This window comes from Bicyclus anynana, chromosome 10 (assembly GCF_947172395.1).
Source record: "Bicyclus anynana chromosome 10, ilBicAnyn1.1, whole genome shotgun sequence".
Taxonomy (NCBI): Eukaryota; Metazoa; Arthropoda; class Insecta; order Lepidoptera; family Nymphalidae; genus Bicyclus; species Bicyclus anynana.
Window position 1 is genome coordinate 3,454,856 of NC_069092.1, and position 21,591 is coordinate 3,476,446.

The 21,591-nt window shown below is 33.3% G+C and overlaps 1 protein-coding gene across 50 annotated transcripts in view; it reads right to left on the reverse strand.

Annotated features, from left to right (window-relative positions):
• The window catches only part of LOC112049969 (protein tramtrack, beta isoform), a 536,667-nt gene that overhangs the window by 504,816 nt on the left and 10,260 nt on the right, over window positions 1-21,591 (reverse strand). Inside the window, exon 5 of one of the 50 annotated variants that reach the window (XM_024088107.2) lies at window positions 4,096-8,219. The exons of 46 other annotated variants lie outside the window; for them this stretch is intronic. In XM_024088107.2, the coding sequence (XP_023943875.1) occupies window positions 7,723-8,219 (497 nt within the window). In that variant the 3' untranslated portion in view covers window positions 4,096-7,722. Of the gene's footprint in view, window positions 1-4,095; window positions 8,220-8,439; window positions 11,093-12,139; window positions 15,317-16,827; window positions 20,974-21,591 lie in introns of those variants that run through there. 3 more of the 50 variants (XM_024088260.2, XM_052884045.1, XM_052884044.1) reach the window with 3 other exon arrangements.

Sequence of the window (21,591 nt, forward strand, 5' to 3'; positions counted from 1 at the left end):
TTTTCGAAAATATCATATTAAAATTTCCACACGATGCATTAAACTCAGTTGAATTCCAGTGATATTAGCTACTCGTATACAATATTACTAATACTGTTAATTAGCACGTCTAGCTTTTAACAAAAAATCCAGCAAAAATGAAAAGAAATGTAGTATTTAAAGTAGAAATAGACAGAAAAACTGAAAATACACTGAAAAGATGAAAAATGAATCGGTTGTCTCGTCAATTGTAAAAAATAAAGCTGACCTAGTTGACCAAAATAAAAAGAAATCTAGCTAAATTTAGCAGTAAAAAAATAAACACTTTAGATAACGAATGTAAAGTTGAAAGCAAACACAAAGATTATATAAACATATTTAATAATAATATAAACCTTAGTGAGTAATACTCTTAATAAAATCAACGAAGTCTAAATATAAAAGTTATTATATCTACATGTAATATTGTAAAGCCGATTTTTTAATTTAATAAGGAATGTTCAGTACAATGACATTATTAGTTATCACTATCAATAATAGTTAATAATAAATTGACAATGGTCCCGAAGATAAGGCACTTTTACTTAATTTTAATGAACGAACGATAGACATACACATCTAACGCGGGCTTCAGTTTTAACTGTACAGTTTTATCTGATCAAAATTTCAATCAAAATCATAATAAAAACTGTAGAGTAAAAACTAACGGTCACTATACACGGACGATTTAACTGAACAGTTCGACTGTTCAGTTAAAACTGCGTATCTGTAGCCCGGATAAAGCACAATAAATATATGACATAATAAAATTTATATTAATAAGTACTTTATCAAAATGGTAAAATGCATCCAAAGTTTATCTACGAATTTAAATTTATCACAAAACGATTCAATTAATATTGGAACTTTTTGCGTTTGCACGCTTTCTATGAATATATTTGCTTATGTATCATACAATATCTAAATTATTTTTACCTGCCATGGCACCTCAACATATTCAAACGTTGTGTTTGTGTTGTCTATAAATGGACGCAAGTGACGAACACGTCTTTTGATTCAAACTGCTTGTTACTCAAAAACGTTGTTTCCTGAATTATCCAATTTCCTAAGCCATTTTCTTTATTTTCCTTTCCATAAGAACCATTACAAATTATTAGAAAAATATGCAATCGGTTAAGTAGTTTCAAGTTATGGTGTGACAGGTTAAATAGGTATTCGTTTTTAAACCATTTTTTTAGGAGGTCCGGATTAACGTGGTCCTGCCGGTACGTTGACTTGACGGCACGCCGTTTCATACATAGAACTTTTATTAAAGTTCTCGAGATTATCTTTTAGAGACATTTCAATAACAAAGTTAAATATCTCTTGACAATTGTTATGTGTGCATTAACATAATAATACAATTTACATACTTTATAATAACGTTTTCGTAGAACTCCATTTATAAAAATTTAATTGATAATATAAAATATATACTAATCCAAAAAATACAAACATCAGAAGCTGGTTCATAAGACACTGGAATGACAGAATAGATGTATTATGTATATTATATTATATAGATATATTATAACTTATAATACTCAGCTTAGGCTCCATTCCCATGGGTGGAAACGAAGCGTAGCGACATGTATCAAAATTAGTAAAATCTAGTGTGTTGTGTTCTATCTCATTAATCATTTGTTATGGGTTTCTATAAAATAAAAAAACACTTTAAGAGTGTTCATAAGTTTGAGAACCCCTGCTTGAATAATACGAGGTAGACTTCTTATATCGCGTTTCTTCGCTTCAATTCTACGACATTGCGAATGGAGATTTAGATGACATTTTTCGTTTTACATCTTGATGACAAATTTTACAAAATTTTAATATTTATAACAGACTCCTTTCATAAAATCGGATGTAGACACTTAACTTAAGGTATAAATATATAACATAAATATCATTACTTTATACACAGTTATAACTTAAATTACTGTCAAAACTTTTAATACTAAGTTTTTATATTGTCTTAATTATAATATCATGTGAAATAATTTGTATAAGTATATACATATATCTACTAACAATTTACCATCGTATTATAATATGTGAGCTTAATATATATTTTTTGATAATAATAGATAAACGTAATCATTATACCGTACAGACAAATAATACTTGGGAATTATTGCATTATACATGTAAATTATATAATATCTAATTAAAATCACTTGTTTCATATCTATTGAAGATACTACATTACCTCAATGATATATATAATGTGCAATGTCATTGAACCACGCGTTTACACAAACACCAGTTTCTCTATTTCTTTGAGCGATCACACCTATAAACCCTGATTTTATATTACTATAGTCAATGTATCAGAATATTTTTTTAACAAACACTAGTACTTACATTCGTTTTGCAATCACATTGATATGATATAATCGAAAAAAAAACGTACGTTGAAGTATTTTATCGGATTTGCAGGCCAATTCACTAACTTAAGCGTATGTTAATTAACATATACCAAGTTAAGATTCTATGTAACAAATGTCATCCATGCCTACTGACAACCCTTTGTGGATATCATACAGTAAATAGATGACATTTCTTAGTTGACTTGATGTTTATAGGTTGCTAATAAAGACCAAAAAAGTGAAAAGGCCAGAAAAGATAATGCTGCACGGATTAGCCGGTTTTTTTTAGCAAAAATTAGTGTCTATATCGACAGTTAGCGGTGTATACTTTAGGAAATATCTGAAAGTCCGTGTGTCAGTCGAGGAACCGTGTCAGAATTTCTTAGTTTACCTGATTTAAATGGCATCTGATTTTCTAAATCAAATGCTTATCTTAAGGTATCCACCCTGAGTTTACCGCGGTGTACGAATAATGTAATGGTTAAATGCTAACTTAAAAAAAATACTTAAATTAATAGAATGCAACATTCGGAATGGAATATTTTTCATATTGATCAAAAATCTATTCAAACTTCTAACAAAGAGGAATGTTGGACTTCACTCTTAGAATAAATACAAAGTTGGAAGATACTAATAATGTAGCAAATAAAATGAACACTAAGACATCTAAAATAAAAGGAAATTGTGTTTTTTTACTAAAAAGAAGTTAAGGACAAGCGGTAACCTAAAAAGCCTTAGCATGCCTCAGCATGCCCTAGCTTAACTTTTTTTGTACAAAGGATCCTAGAGACATTTTATATAAATTGCACAGAGTACAGAGCGTATTTTTGTTAATGTACTAACCAATCAAATGCACTCTTTTCCGAACTTGCTTCTCTATCTACTTTGGTCCCAATTCTGTAGCTCTTAATACATTTAGATGTCAAAGACAAAAAATGTCAGGGCCATCTCAAAGCGAATAAGGAACTTTCATTCTAACTCCTGCGAAAAGAGCTTTTTAAAAAAAACAAATATCCATATTTTAAAAATTAAACATGTGTTACATTCGTTTTTCTTTTCTAAGCGAAAATTTTATGCTGAAATTGGAACAACACTTCGAGTGATATATGAACTAGGAAGTAGGTACCTAGTATTACTACACATAAAGTCCATCGCAACAGATATCAAGACGATGGAGCTCTAGGAGGATGGTTATGCATACCCTTGACAGCCACAACGTTAGCGCCAAGCATGTGTATCCTGGCTTTGCAGTTCGTCTTCTTGGAGGTACACCGCCAGATCACTTTGTCCCTCAATTTGGACTCCTCGCAGAAAGGGAACGTGTTGACCATCATGATGACCTTGCCGCGCCGCGACTTCAAATACTTGATGCCTGCGACAGATTACATTGTCAGAAATGACATGTTATATTAGTAAACCAGTTATACCCATCACCTTTATTAATGTAAACGGGGAAATAAAACTCAAGAAGTTGGTTGGAAAAGATTTATTTTGAATTGTACCAATGATAGTCGATCCTATCGAATCTACTATTATACATTCGATAAGAACAACTGTTAGTGAAGAAAGTTATGAGGACTTCTTAAATTTTCAACTGTTAAGAGGGACATAATAAAATGTATGCCTATGTGTGTACCAACATTTATGGTATCACGCGAAAAACTACTGAACTTATAAAAGTTAAGTAAGTGTACAGAAATAAAACTAACGGTTATTGATAAGTACAATTTAATGTTTCACAAAACATACCCCGTACAAGAACCCAAAAAATCTTATTAAATACATTGGTAAATACAAAATTACACTATAATATTTAAAAGGTATACAATTGTAACAGTAAATGAGGTAGATAGATAGATTAGGTATCGTTGATAACATAATTAGATCAACCGGGCCCTTGAGCCTAAAGCCTCGTTCACTTGAAGAAAGTAACTATGAAAAGTTCAATAATGTAAACTTAATGTACGATGCCGTACACGAAATAGCAACAAACGCCACGCCTTTAATTTTGAATCGTAAGCGAGTTTTTGATTTCTGCCTATCTAAATGTAAATCTTCTCGAAAATATCGCCTACGATAAAAGAATGCTTCTCGCCATTGAAAGAGCGAAATACTATCTTCATGTAACTGAGGCTTAAACCGAGGCGACAGACATTCTTCAGTTAAAAATTTCATGAACTACCTATGAGATTCACAATCAACAACAAATATTATAATTTAATTATTATTAATACATATACTTGATTACTCTATGTTTATAAATTAAACTATGGGTAAAAGGGGAGCTATCAATGTAGTGTACCATACCAAACAACGCGTACACTTTCGCCAGTAATTGAAAAGACAGTGGACATATTGCTAACAGAATTTTAGATAGCTAAAAGTAGATTCTATGGAATTAATAAATAAAATTATTTAGAGGTAAATAATATGAACAATCTAGCTATAATATGTGAAGTAATCCTAAGTATCCTTAGAATTCCTGATAATATACCCGTAGTTTAATTTAAAATTTCTTACTTCATTAAACCACGAAATTTTCATTTTTAAACCATTAGTACTATATGAATGAATTATTATGATAAATAAAATGCAGTAGTAACAATACGATAATGACGTCAATCTTAATAGGATATTGTGACATCACGACATTACAAAGGACATAATTTTCATTATCAATACATAAACATTGTAAGTAAGTATATTTTCCCTAATCTGACTTATTTAATATATAAAGACCTATAGTATAATTAATTGTTCCATAGTGTGTATAGTCGATATTAAATTGTGATTCTGAGGATATTTTAAATATTAAATGACCCATTTCTAACAAACCGGTATGGTCAAAAATAGGTCAATCAAAATTTAAAGCAAATTACGACGCTGTTGCCAAATAGTCTAATCTCACACGAGGATAACAGATTTACGCAGCAGTAAAGTAAGTTTGCGTAAATTATTTCTAACTGCGTCATCGAAACAAGTTTTTGACTTTATTCGTACCTACAACCACGTAACCAGCATAAAATTTATATTAAAGAACGATATAAAGTTTGAAACCGTATAACCATTAGATCTAAGCCATGATTCTGTATAGGGTTAAAGTTAATATTAGACTTTTAATGTGTGTCTAGAATCTTGACTGTAGTTTGTAGTTTACTGTCAAATTGGTCCCGTTGAAACTTTGTAAAGAACAGATGAATATCTCCGTAATTATTTCGTCTCTGACGTAATGCATATGCATGGAAAAGAAATTCCATTGCGATGATTCAGAAATCAATCCTATAAATCATGTTCCCCGTGTGAGATTAAGATAAAACTAAATAAGACAAATTAAAAAAAACTTATTAATATTGTGTTTTCTTTTTGGTTCCTGATTTGTGATAATATTGTGATTAATTGACGAATATTGTCGTTGACCTAGATATTATTAATATGCCAATCTATACGTATATGAATATTATGTTATTAACACTATAAGTCCGATTGTCGCCACGGTTTCACGTATTTTCTACGTTATTTGGCTTATGATGCATTTCAGGTACAATAGAACATGTCAAAAGTTTGCATTAACTATGCTATAGTTAGTTTCATGTTCGGCATTCCTGACGTTTTGTAATTTCTTTTATTTGTCTTATGTAAAAACGTCTAATCTCAAACCGCCACAAATACAAATGCTGATTTTATTGTGACAGAAAAGTTGCAACATTTGACATAATCTATGACTAAATCTAGTTTAAAAATTCATTCATCTTATAGTTCACACATATTAGACCCCGTAGTTACTAAGTTATCATCTAAATAACAATTAAAATTAGTCAAAATTTGTACTTATTTCAGAATCTTAAGAGGTAAGTGGATCTTAATAGGTACTCATTGAAAAATTAATTCGACAAGCAACAAAATCAATTAAAAAATAAAACAATCAATAAAATATATTTAGACAACAGTCTCAAAAGTGCCTATTTATATTACAGTCAACAGCAATCGCTCTGATTAAGTTAAACCTATGCAAAGAGGTAGATGAGTTTACGATAAGAGGTAGAGGCCGCACCGGACCCTTCGCGGCGAGCCGCCCGGCGCGCGCGTAACTTAACCTAACTTAGCCTACGACACCTTACTAACTCGAGTAAAGCTTTTGAGTATTTATTCGTGTATATAAAATTGTATAATTAAACTAATCTGTAAAACCCGTATAAAAAGTGAAGAGGTAGTTGATTGAGCTTAAGTACTTAAATCAATCCTAAGGAGCAGAGCAACATCGACTGAACTCTGCGCGCCTCGACGAGTGCCGTGCGAGTTTGCGTCATACTCGAAGGTAGGTATCATGATGAACACCTTGATAATAAATAGTTTCTGCGATTTCTTACAGATAGAGGCGGACGTCTAATTATCTAAGTAGCAAAATTGAAACTTGTAAAAGTTAAATTTCTCAAAATAAAATTAATATTTCTAAGTACAGTCGAGGGATCCATATTGCATTATTCCGAACCGAGTTCGCGTTTCAGTCACCAACTCATGTCGGCGGCGCTCAGCCGCCTGACCTTACCGACGCACCCGTTTCGATCGCAACTTTCACCGCGGTCCTTCTCGATAGATCTCCTGGTTCTAACCTACCCAATGTTTTGGACAACTCGCTTAGTGCCGTTACAGGGCCAAAAGTACCCGTCTCGATGGTGCTGCTCGGATGGTTCGAGCCGACATTGTAAATCAAACGTTAAATGGGCCTAGTTCCGGATAATAACCATCTAGCTAAAACTTCACATCGATATATGCTGACATCCTGAGCGCCTTCCGCACCGTGATAAGACAGTTTGCGCCCGTTTCTCGCTGCGATGTTACCGACATGCGCAATGTCACGAGTGCGAAGGGCTCTTCTTAATACATTCAGAAAGATCTTACATACATAATAAACAGCTTTAACTTCCTATTCTTTTACATAAATAACCCACACCTATACGAATAACATTATAGACTTCGCAAAGACCGCCTAATCTAAAACGTCAAGATTCACGATGTATTCGTTGACGGGTCATTGTCACTGGTAGTCTTCACACACGAAACACACCTATTCTGAGATTTTACATACACATAACCGTCCGATAGTCCAACAATGCCATCGCTTTAAAGTATACTCCATCCTATCCCCATATATCCTAGATAATAATATAATAAGTATTCTAAAACATAAATTACCCTAAAATACATGTGCAAAAGGCTCTGAAAATATCGGCAAGTCGATATTTTAGCGTCGTTTTTTCTTTCGTGAAACATACATACCTATCTAATTCGTATGCCGAATAAGAGAGCCATAGTCTCGTTTTTAATAGCAAGTTACCGTTTAGTCTTCTTCGTTGCACGGTGTATCGACCAGCAGTGGTTTAGCGGTAGAGTTATGCTGCGTTGCTGGAGGCAGAGCGTTAGGAGACTGCTGAGAACCAGTGCCGGTGGAGGCAGATACAGCGGCGCTGGCGTTTGCCGTAGCGTTAGCGTGCGCCGTGGCCGCGTACAGAGCTAAAGCGTGCTGCAGCTGCAGCAGCTGATGATGAGGATCCAAAGGAGCCGGGGCACGGTGCCCGCTCTGGTGCGGAGTGCGAACGACATAGCGTCCATCGGCAAAACGGCGAACGTTCGGCGGAGCGTGATTGTGTGCGAAACGGGAGCGAACGATGCGTTCATAACCCTCTGGCCCTTCGGTGTTGACGTCGGCGAGACACCGAGAAGTCAGCCTGGAGGAGCAGTACCATTGCTTGCGTCCGTGTGCCAGATTGTTTTTCAAACGGAAAGTGTAGCCTCGATGTAGTAGCAGTCTACCTTTGCCCGCCCTTATAAAACGTGCTGAAAAAAACAAATAGGTTAATACAAGTTCCGGAAGGAATTTTTATATTCAGTGAATAAAACTGACCTTGGTTTATTATATAAAGTAGTAGTTAAGATCAGGTTTATACAAAGACAAAGTACAAACTAGAGATAAGACTGAGCATCTTAATTACTAATTAACAACAAAATAATAATGATGTAACTAGTATAAGAAGTCAACAAAGGTTAAATAACGTAACACTTTTAGAACCATACTTTATTAGAAGTCGTTACAATAATTAGAATGAGCGACAACATTTATTTAACATCACTGATATCATCGATACAATATAACACTCTCTCTCTATGAGAAAAGGTTTTCATGAGCAAAAATCTTTGGCACAAATCTAAAAAGGGTAACACATAGAAACACGCTTAAAGTTTTCTCATAGCATGGCACAGAACATTTCTTTAAAAAGATATCAACAAAATAAAGGGGAAGCACGACAAAAATGTATATAGGTATAGGAATAAATTCAAATAATTTCTAATTTACATGAGCATCAAACCTTACAAGGAACGTATCCTAGATTTTCACACAATAATGTTCTTGATTTGGCATCAATATAGCTAAAAATCTTACTAATCTGAGATCATTTACCTATTTAAATATACTAAAATCTACTGATGTCAAATCACATAATATTACTTATAAATTATAATATAAAAATGACTAGTCGAAATGCATAATTTCATGGATAACAATACGCAATTAGTTTAAATTTCTTAATTATAAGGACTCCTTACACCTACAGATTATAAATCCGAAATTGGATTGAATCGAAAGATGTAGGCAGACCCAGGAGAACAGAAAATATTCACAATAAATATTAATCATTAATTGCGTTAGAAAGATGATAGGTGGAGATGACTCTATTAACATCATATATAATTCTGTTTTTAATAAAGTAATGTAATGTGCAGATATTTGTTATGTTTCTTTTTATATTTACAGATATCGTTCTAAGAGATCCGTAACTTACATAAACTAAATAAAAGGCTTTTTATAAATCAGACTATGATACTTTTTATAATCACTTATAGATTATGACTTTGCTTGTAATTGTAAGGTGTACAGACAGACGTTTAACGGGCAATTTGTATGTGAAACAAAAGAAATAAGAATTCCTATTAAACCTTCTGTCTGTGAAAAGTTGCTACGACATAGAAATTTGCTTACTAACGGTTTGTTGGTAAGCAAATTTCTATGTCACACGCCTAATCCTGTATCAATGTAAATAATAGGGATGATGACAGTTTTTTAAATTGTATATAAATTAAGAGTATACTAATAGTAAAGCAATTTTGTAAAAGGAACAGGGTATCTGTAGATAGAGGTAGATTTGTATGCGCGTTCAAACAAAATTACTAATATCTTTGTTATTTGTGCGTTTATGCCTATAGTTCATTTATTAAAAAATGTCACATTTAATGTAAGGAAGCTAAAACTGTATGAATTTTCATCTAAATACGATAAAATATTTTTAATAGATTTTGAAATTTTATAATCTCATTTATTTTGCAAATATCCAGTCAATCTTTGCTTTATATGTATAAATTAGTTAACATTGATCCTATTTACCCGAATGTATCATAAAAATCAATATATTCAAACCTAGTCATCATCCCCATTATTTATAGGCGTTGTACAATTATAATTTAAGTTGTTAAACGCGTTTCTGTATTTTGACGTTTCTTTGATTTTCTTCTACACACCGATGTTTGTGCTATCAACTTACTACTACAGCCAAAGTCAAACCGTCTTCATAAAGTCAAATAACTTTAACACAAAATGCTTCGTCTGATTGTTTTAAAATGTTAACATTTCTTTTTTTAATGTAAATAAAATAAGATTCAACAAACAGGTAAATAAACTATGAGTATCAGCAACTAACTTAATTCCTTAAATAAAACCAACTTTCAATCAATTAAATATTTGGCACTTCTGTAAATTGGCAACATGCGGTAGCTAATATCTCGAATACTAAACTTAGTTACCTACCAACTACATGTCCCTACATAATTACGATATGACAATGCATTTCTGCAAACAATCACTTTTTATTCTAAGCAATCAATCCATGACTGTTTTATAATAATGAGATCATTACCGTTTCCCTTATAAGAGTCGTCAACTTGAATGACTGAAACTGAAAATCTAATAAATTTAAATGCATTACAATCACAGTACAGTAGTTTAGTGTTGCAGATGACTGATAGGAATCTATATCAGAAGTTCATGAATACTATTGTAATCCTGTGATCCTAAGTCTTCAAATAAAATAAACGTCAGCTTACTAATGCAGCATGTCATAACAAGAAACTTCAGTAATGAGCCATGAAAACGACGATCAAACTTTCGTTAAATCAAACATATTTGTCGCTTCAAACAAAACCGCAAATTAGCAAATTGTCTGAAATTGATTACTATGAAAACGTTGGATAGTTTCCATGGTGCTTACATTTCCGTCCCAATTGATGACTCTTATAATGGAGACTGCTTTATCAAACGTAACTCTAATACCTTACGATCCACGCATTTGGGTCAAAGTTATCAAAGTCAAGATGAGGTATTCGCGGTAGAAGTAAAGGTGTTGGGGGCGATGTCGTAGACACAGAAGACATGGGTTGTTTGATGGTGGTGCGTCGCCCGCAACGGCCGGCATGGTTGTGTTCCCCTATGAGCTTATGGAGTTTCCCTTTCTGCGTGTAGGCCTTACATCCACACCCGCCCATGGTGCACCTCCAGCGAACTATGCCGGAGCGCATGGTGTGCGCTGCGTAAAAGCTCTTTCCTCGAACCCAGAGCCTTGGTCTGCCTCCGGGTCCCACACAAATGCGAATCAAATTATCTGAAAACATTAAATATTGTAGAGAAATTACACGTAAGTATTGAACTACGAAGTTTGCCAAAAAAGTAGATTAAAATAAGCAAAGTATAAAAACAATTTTTAGTTTACTATGACAACTTTAAAGTTTTAAAGATATCGAAGTGTTCGCATCAAAACCTGCTTTGATAATATCTGTCGTATACCAATACCAACCAAAACTCATTCATCATCATCATCATCATCATTATCAACCCATATTCGGCTCACTGCTGAGCTCGAGTCTCCTCTCAGAATGAGAGGGGTTAGGCCAATAGTCCATCACACTGGCCCAATGCGGATTGGCAGACTTCACACACGCAGAAAATCAAGAAAATTCTCTGGTTTGCAGGTTTCCTCACGATGTTTTCCTTCACCGTTTGAGACAAGTGATATTTAATTTCTTAAAATGCACACAACTGGAAAGTGCATGCCCCGGACCGGATCGAACCTACACCCTCCGGAATCGGAGGCAGAGGTCATATCCACCTAATGGCGTGTACTTCATACTCGTAGATGCAAAACAAGTTTGTATAGACCCTCGGGTCTATACAGACTTGTTTTGGAAAAGAAATTTAAAGAAAAGGACTTTTCACATTTATGTATAATTGTGAAAAAGTATCTATATGTCGTAACTATCCTAGTTGAAAAAAACTCGTGCACGTTGAAATGAAATTACTATGATTTAAAATAATTAGCTTTTTCTAGACTTAATGGATGTTTAATACTTTTTGCGAAGTTGAATCTAGTTTCACATAAAATTCTTCACCATAAGAATGAATGTACGTAATGACGCCTGCTACTAATAATATTATTTGCTCAAACAATTTCATCATCATCGTCAAAAATTAAAAGTGCAAGTGGCGAATATCACGAATTTGAATGCGAATATCTCATTGTCATACTGATATTTTTTCATAAAACAATGTATACTTTATCAGAACATTAATTATTAAAGTAATGTCTCACAATGACAATCAATGCGTAAGGATAATCCGGTATCAATGTTAATACCAATGATAAAGCTTTAAATAGAGTGGTTCTGTCACAGCAATTTATTGTAATTGATCACATTTCGCTAAATATGCACGATAAAATGTATTGATACATACATGATAACATTGATTATAATGACGTATATCCAAACAATTCTACACACTAAATTAACCGATCCGCGGAACGAGCGTGGCGGCTTGACGTCGACGGGTTACGATATGGGACCGCTGATAACAAGAATCGCGTACAACAAAGACGCTGAATATATCCCCGATATCTTACGTCATCCTGACATAGATTCCCACAATGATTAAGGAGGCGTCAAGACTCATCTCCCACAGCCCACAGAACATCCCAATGTCCCTCTAAGCCAAATGTCGGAGTATCATCAGAGACGCATTTAAAGAGACATTAACTACTTCGCCAAACCCTCGATGAAACTGTTTCCTCCCTATCAAGAAGCCTGCACCAAATACATCAAATACGTACAAGACCTTAAGGTGCTTTTGTCGATCAGCAGATTTAGTACGTAGAATTGAATAGATGTCCTTAAATCTTGCACACATTCAGGAAACACGCACCGCAAAGCAACCATACCATACCAATATCATACATTAAACAATAAACTATATTATACATTATTATTTATACAAAATATATTCTATACTATTATAAAACTGTAACTGAACTGTCTGTACATTAAATAAATTATAAAAATATATATTTATTAAAAAGTAAACAAACGTAAATAAAACCCCGGGGTTCAGATCCCCTGTGTTTGCAACTACTCGAGCATATTCCGACAATTTTACTGATGATATGTTAATAATTTTAGTATCATATAAAACACTACTTTCAATTGTAAAAATCATAAAAACAACGTCAAAACTCTTTTATGCGAGCTACAGACCCGAGTCGAACTGTTCAGTTAAATTGTCTGTGTAAAAAGTCCGTCAGTTATAACTATACAGTTCTTTCTAATGATTTCGATTGAAATTTCTGTTTGATAAAACTGTAGAAACTGCGCAGTCAAAACTGAAGGTCTTTAGCACGAATAAATTATAAAACTGTTTACTTAAATTAAATGACCTAGGTCAACCAAACATAATTACATAGATACTTAATATTTTTTACAATGATATAATACTACTTATCATAAAGTAATAATGTCTATATCAATCTAAGCTCTTTTATTATAAAGTATTAGACATTAATGTGACTCAAAAAAACGTAATTCTTTAATAGTCAACTGATGTTAGAAACTTAGATGGGGTCAGATTCTAAGAAGATAATATAGAGAAATATTTCAGAATCACTTAATATATTCAATTATATATTAAGTATATATTGTGAATTAAGTTAAACACAATTTATAAAACTATTTATTGGTAATACACTGGCGCCCCCTCTAGATTTCTAGAAGCATTCAATTTCAAGCAAATAAGAACAATACGTAAATTTATATGTACATTGTACACATTTTCATTACGTACTATACGTAATCTATTATTTTACAAGATAAAATATTATAGTGATTATCCAAATTACCTAAATTTTAATAAAATCAATAGAAGCTGTTCAACTTTTATTAAATTTTAGGTAAAAACACCCAAAGTATAAAAATTTAAAGACCTATTAATGATATGCTCGTTAAAACCTTAAACGTAAAATCAATTCTAATAATTATCAATTTAATTGCGTGTCGAGTTTAAATCAAGCGAAGAAATGCATATTTTAATTGAACATGTAATTCTCAATTCAAATCCTGTCAGACAACATACTCAATTCAAAACACTTTCTGTAAATAAAAGAACACGCAAAATACATTTCAAAATGCATCAAGCAAAAAAAAATATTGTTTCTGAGCTAGTGAGTTTATTATAATGCACAGACATGGTACAGTTACAGTTCCATATTAGTATAAATATACATTAAGTATCCTAAACACTAGAACTATAGCTTTGCGTCAAGATACACAACCATGTTGTGATTTAGAGCGAAAGACAAACCATGCACAAATCGGGGTTTATTTAAAATAAATCAACCTAACCTTAGATGACTAGATTTTGACTAGCGTGATACCATTACGCAATTATACAATTAAAATATGTATTTACACACACATGTACACTATTTTGTGCAAATATTTGTAATAAATAATGCTATTTAAAATAAATCACTGCGCAGCAAGCTTAATATTATAAGTAGACCGGCTATAACGACATCATATTATAATAAATTAAGTGCTTAAATAAAAATTAATTTTACTAAAATATTATATGGCTCGCTTTCTGAAATCAACAGCAACGTGATTTAAAAGAAACACAAAATTATCTAATTAACTAAAAATAATCTTATTTCAATACTTATATACATTTTAATATCAATTCTATCCATTCTCCAAAAGAATTTTTAATTCCTTACTGACCATGATATTTCATTGGTCATTGTATTTGGAATGTTTAAGGCTTAAGTTTTAGTTATTGCTTGTATAAAGTTATATACAAAATCAATCATAATTACTAGTTAGTATAAGTAGTAAACATATAAAGCATGGCACAAACTTAGATACTTTTTGATATTGACGCGAGACATTTTACCTGTTTTTTATCACATTAAGTGATTAAAACTTCTTGTGTTTTCAATTACAATCATAATTTCATAATTCTGTAATTAAAATTTCGTGCAGTACTAACTCCATATTTTTGTAACACAACACAATTACAATTGTAACATTCTACGAACATAGGAATTTCCCATAAAGCTCGCATACATCTAAATGATTTAGACTACTTGCTAATAAAACTGGATGTTTTTTTTTAAATAACCGTGTCTGTATGTTATACAAAAAATATGAGTTAGGATTCACTTTATACGATTAAATTACAGTAATGTTATATTTTAGGCGTATCATAATTTACTATTCTTAGTCATTTAACACAGCCTTGGCCTGGGTCGCGATAGCTGCGTGTGTAAACGAACGGTATGGTGCAGTCGTGACAAGGGTTGAGGGGGGCATGACTTGTGGGTCGTGGGAATGTACATTGCTGAGTGCGAAGATCTGGTCGTGCAGAGTGTGAGCGTAGGCCCGACAGGTCCTCCTTGTGCAACGCCACCGCACCTTGCTCTTTTCCGGGAAAACTTTCTCCGCATAGAATGAAAATCCGCCGAGTCGCATGTGACGTCGACCGCGATTTGATATCACGAACTCAACTGGAAGAATAATAAACCGATCATTGTCTTATTCTCTATGCAAATATGTGACGTGCAATGCCACTATTTTATTATTTCCTTCATTACAATATCAACAACAGAATAATAAATCTAAAACCTCAATAGACAATTAAATATAACGGAAATGCTTATTAAAATAATTTAGAAGTCAAAAGAATGATAAATATATTATAATATGGTTAGGTAAGCAAGGAATCAAGAAACTTAAACAAAGGGCTTTAGTGTTAAAGAACAGTATAATTAGTAATGTTAGAATAAATTTAACCAACCTTCGTATTTATTAACTTGATTGTATTTTAAATAGCTAAAACTACGTTTGAGATGTAAAATAAAAAACAAAACTTGGTTTTAAAACTTTATTTCAAACTCTTACTGCAAACACGAGTAAATGATCTGTTTTTGATAATAATCAAAATAATCCAATAGTCAAAAAAATACAATATAGGAAAAAAATAACAACAACGTAACAACTCATCAAAGGACTACAGAATGATAGATTAATGAATACCCCTGCAAGAAATTTTATAACTAAACACCGATAAACAAAAGTAATATTACATAATATTACTTTTTAGTTAGTAACAAAAGCAATATTACATAATACTACTTGGAAGATTATATTTCTCTGGAATAATTAGTATTGTACTTGTGAATTGTAGAATGAGATCGAAAAAGAAAACAGAAAGTCATGGTTTAATATCAAAACTTTATTTATCTGCAGAAACGATTTCAATGAGGCTTTCTATACGTTTTATATCGGTACTAAGAGCGTTGGGCAAATGATTATGTTCGGAACATCGGCCAATGAGCCGACCTTCGTGGGTCAAAGCCCGGGCCAGGCAACCATCTTGCCTCCTTCGCCTACAGATCCAGTAGACGCGCGAGCCGCGTCGCTTGCTGGCAACATAGCCAAATCCGTCGAGCACCAGGCAAGGCGCCCCGCGCTGCGTAACCGTGTAGTTCACCCCACCTTTCCGCTTCTCCGAGCCAGCTCCTGTTGTGTCAGTCACCATAGCAACACCTGTCTCGTTAAACCCTCTAAGTCGCTGATTTATTAGCAATTAAATATCGCTGATTCCCATTTCCGGGAGTTTTAATGCTCCAATGGTGCTAATTTACTTAGCGCATAAACAAAAATAACAAAAGATCAACTACAAATACAAATACTTTACAATTTACATTAATTTGTACCGATAATAAACAAGACCATCCCTTTACCTACGAGTACATTAAGAGTACAAATATTAGTCACTACTAGAGCACAAATTAGTAAGTTTTTAGTATCCATCAAATTAGCACCACTGTTGAGCAAAATTCAAATAGAATTCGTATAACATTCGTGACAGTCAAGTTATGCGAATTAATAACAATTATCTAAGTTGAACTTAACATTTCATAAATAAAGACCAAAACTACGTAATATTAAAGCATTAGGTTGAATGAAAAGCATTAATCGATCGTGAAACTTAATCGTAAAATAAAACTAAAAATCAAAACTACTCTTTATTATGCTACTTATCAATTTCCAGTTTTATATTTAATTAGGTAAGTAATACACTAACATTCACTGTTTTCATTTAATGAAAGAATTGTAGATAATAATACATAATAATTAAAATCCATTGTTAAGGCTTGCGCAGTTTTTAACACATCGCATCACATCGTCTGCCATCACACTTTCTAAGTTGAATAGATATTTACAGGTCTCAAAACAAGGGGTCAATTACATTCACAGTAAAAAATGGAAATACTACTTCAATTGATTTGAAAAATGTAATTGAAAAAAACTATTTCATTTTTGCACGTTTGAAAGAAACGTAAGCAAAAACAAATAACTACACATTAGTGAAATACGAAAGTGGCAGAATACGAAAGTCCGATGGACATGAAAGTACAGAAAAGAAAATAAACTATGTTCAAAAGAGCTCTGTAACGATGTTTTAATAACTCGATAATGTAAATTTCGAATACTATAACTCTCTATCTATTGTATGGTGTTAGACAGGGAGATATAGAGAAGAATCCGAGGCTCACGCTGTTGAATTACAAAAACATCGTCACAGACTACAGTTCCGGTCCATCGGTTGATACGACGACTATTATCACAACTTAACATAATGCTACATAGTAGCATGCGAGACAACGGATTCCATTGGACATAATTATCTTACAATACAGTGGCGATTCTGCCACACAACACCACAACACACGCGTTCAATGATCGCTCACTTTTACACAAACGTGAGAGCCTACGCAGACATTAAAATTTCAGCCGCTCTAGCTATATTACTAATCGATTCTCTTTCTACAATCACTAACGATTCGAGAATTAAAATATGTATGGGAATGGCATTCGCTATCGATAGGTCACGTGATCAGCTTATAAAGCGATTATTTCCTAATATTTTTTAAATTTCAAAGTGTTAGCAATTGTAGAAAGAATACCGATATGTAACATAGCTAGAGCGGCAGGCGTTCTGAGTTCTGCGTTCCGTGTTCTTTGTAACTTTTATAACAATAACACACCGCGCAAATAGCCGGCAGCGTGACGGTCTGTTATCTGCGCTATAGAAACATTGCACAGAACTCAGAACGCATGAAACTCTTGGGTCTGCGTGGGCCCTATAATAAAACTAAGAACTAAAAAGAATCGTTGACTTAGTCAGAAATAAAGTTTTTGGTTCATCAACATAATTCAATTATCATATTCAAATCATTGTCACGTACAAAAATTATTTACAATTACAATTATAAATAGGTACTAAGAAATTAGGAATTGTACTACGTGGAACCGATTCAATTGCTTCTGTTATTACTAGAACTTGTTTAATCAGTACTCGTGAACCGCATGGTTTGTTGTTAATGAAAAGTGGGACACGTCAAAAAACTACGCACGACCTTCACGGAGTCAATGTCCTTTCAAGTTAACTACGAAGTAATTTATTGTCGTTCGGTATTCACTAACAGAATGCGATAATGTAGCAAAAAATGTTCAAGCTTACGATACTATTTAATAATGAAAACAAACACAATTCTGAATATGAAAAATACTGCATAAACTAAAGCACAACATGAAAAATTCCACGAAAATAAAACAGTTTGTGTACATAGCTGAATTTTTAATACATTAAATATTAAATGGTAAAGACGTTAATTAATACTGATAAAATTATATTAAAGTAAGATATACTATATTGCTTGATGTTAAATATGGTTTAAGTTGTTAAAAAAAAATGAGTTTCATAATAAACACTACATTACGACATAAGACAGTTAACTGCCGAAATTAATGTCGTAGTAGGATTTTGTATAATGCAAGTTTTAAATAATTAACAAATATTATCTGTTTTTTTTTTTTTTTTTAATTTATCTCTTTAATTAGATACTTTGGCAGACTTTACATACGTAGAGTATTAAGAAAATTCTAAGGTATGCAGGTTTCCTCACGATGTTTTTCCTTCACCTTTTAAGACACGTGAATTAAAAGCAAAAAGCACACAACTAAAAAGTTGGAGGTGCATGCCCCGGACCGGATTTAAACCTACATTCCGCATTTATCTGCATTTGTCCGCAGTGTGGTGGACTATTGCCCTAACACCTCTCATTCTGAGAGGAGACTCGTGCTCAACAGTGAGCTCAACATCCTGAAAAGGGGTTGCTAATGAAGTAGAGACATAATTGATAGAGATCAGATCTGTATTATAACAGTAGACTTTGGCTGGTGGGAGGCTTTGGCCGTGGCTAGTTACCACCCTATCGACAAAGACGTAACGCCAAGCGATTTAGCGTTCAAGTACGATGTCGTGTAGAAACCGAAAGGGGTGTAGATTTTCATCCTACTCCTAACAAATTAACCCGCTTCCATCTTAGATTGCATCATCACTTACGATCAGGTGAGATAGTAGTCAAGGGCTAACTTGTAAAAAAAAAAAAAGACTACGAGCCCGCGGAAGCCAACACTTCGTAATTTTATAAACGTTTAAAGTTTGTCATTCTATTTTATGTGTATGCTAGGAAACTATAGAAATCGTACCATAGTAGCTTTGTGAGGTAGATTATAAACTTTGAACGCGTCCTATGAAGTGTTGCTGTGAAGCTATGCGTCCAGCGATTGAGGAAATGATTTTAGAGTATTCTTTTAATCAAGAAGAAAATAAAATTAAAAATGCGCTAAAATTCATGATAGTTGCGTGTCTACACCCAAACCAAACCATAAACCTTGTACAGTACTTACCTATAGTAGGGGAGCATAGTCTAATAATTATCTTTTTTATTTAAAAAAAATTAATGATTCTCGATCTATTATTACAAGCGCTAATACTAAATCACTTGTGTCATTTTAGTGACATGTTTATATGTATGCGCAGGATTTTCTGGCGCTTTATCTATTTATACAACATTATTGCTTCAACCTCTACCCCGTCATAACATCAAAAGTCTTTATCAAGTAAACATTAGTAAAATTAATAGTAAGATCCTGGCAAATCCATGTACGACAACGTCACACAAATCCGATAAAATACTCTCAAGTTTCACTTAAGTAATTACTGGATTATCTTCAGCTAACTATATTCCAATATATTTCATTTCATTCAAAAAACATACGTGTCCACACAGGTTTTAAAGTGACATTATTAGTAGTTTCTATGACCAAAACCAAAACGTTCCACAATTCATTCAACTTAACGATACGTCCACTGAAATCTGGTACATTGCATGAACAAAATAACCCTTCTCGCAGTCGAGTAGTAAAGTCGTGATTTGTTTGACTCCATATTTGACATTCAAAAGCTTAAAAATGTTACTTTTGTAGCCTTAATGAAGTTTTATAGTTAACAACATTATATGTTAGATAGTTATTCTGATTTTCTAGAAAGTTCGCAAATCGAGATGTTATATTAGAGAACGAGAATCTGTGAAAACCAGGGCCTGTAGTCATGTAGCACGTCTATTCTTTTTCTACAATTGCAATGGCTTCGAAAATCAAATAAATCTATGTGAATGACGTTCGCTATCGACAGGTCACGTGATCAAGTTATCGATCGGATCTGTCATTCGCATATATATTTTTTAGTCTCCGAAGCGTTAGCGTTCGTAGAAAGAGAATCGACGTGCCACATAGCTTCCAAAACTCCACATTACCAAGAGTTGAAGCATGAGCTGACAAGCTGATTGACAAAGATCTAACCATCCACATGATCTTAGTCTATTAGGCCGTTTTTATAAAATTAAGTTATTACAGCAATGCACGCAGTTACGAGTAGCTTATAAACCAAATACAACTGAACCGGATCCACGTAATACCTAATCACATGTAGATAAGCCATTAAAACCGCGGCAGAGCAATCCTCAGACCGTTGGACACGTCACAACTTCGCCCAATTCGTATTTGCGCGCGATTTTGTCCATATGGTTATCTGTGTGGTTGTGTACCGGGTTGGTTATCCTCAACACGTTGTTCTTAGAGGTTATCCTCGCACGGCACCGTTTCCCGTACTCCATGCACCGCCAGAACGTTCGGCCGCTCCGAACGCTATCCGTAACGAATATATAGGGCTCGTATATAAGTTGCAGATGGCCGCTTTTCGTCTGTATAAAATGCAGGTCGCCCTTCATGTTGCTTAGATTTTCTAAAACTAGAAATAATTCAGACGTCATTGTCGATTCCAGACTGTATGTATTCAATATATAAATAATATGTACATCTTTAGAAAATAGCCCCATATTAAACATAGCTTGTTTTTTGTTACTAACAGTCTAATTCATAGACGTTGTGCGGGCAACCCCATTTGATCGCTCACCCACTGAGTGTTTAATTTAAACTCTGTGTATGGATGGGAATTCGACACTCAGATGAAAGGTCTCCTGGGGGTGCCCTTGCATCAACTATGAATTCCACAGTTAGACAAAATACCACTCAGACTAGAAAACATCCAAGCTCCAGCTAGAATCTGGGTTCAAATCCATGGTGAAAAATATTAATGTGATGAACATTAAAAGTTTTCCAGTTGTGACAATTTAAACCCACAACTTAGGAAGCAGGAAATGAACCTCATTACCCATCGTGTCACTCTGCTGTCTAATTGGTATAAAACTATTGTTCTGATTATATTTTTAATCACATATATTCTCTATATATGTGATTAAAAATATAAATTAAAGAATTAAGAAAACCATTTACATTTTTTTCACAGGTAACATTAAATATGATTTAAATAACTTTTATTCAGTAAAATGGATATGTAAATAGATTT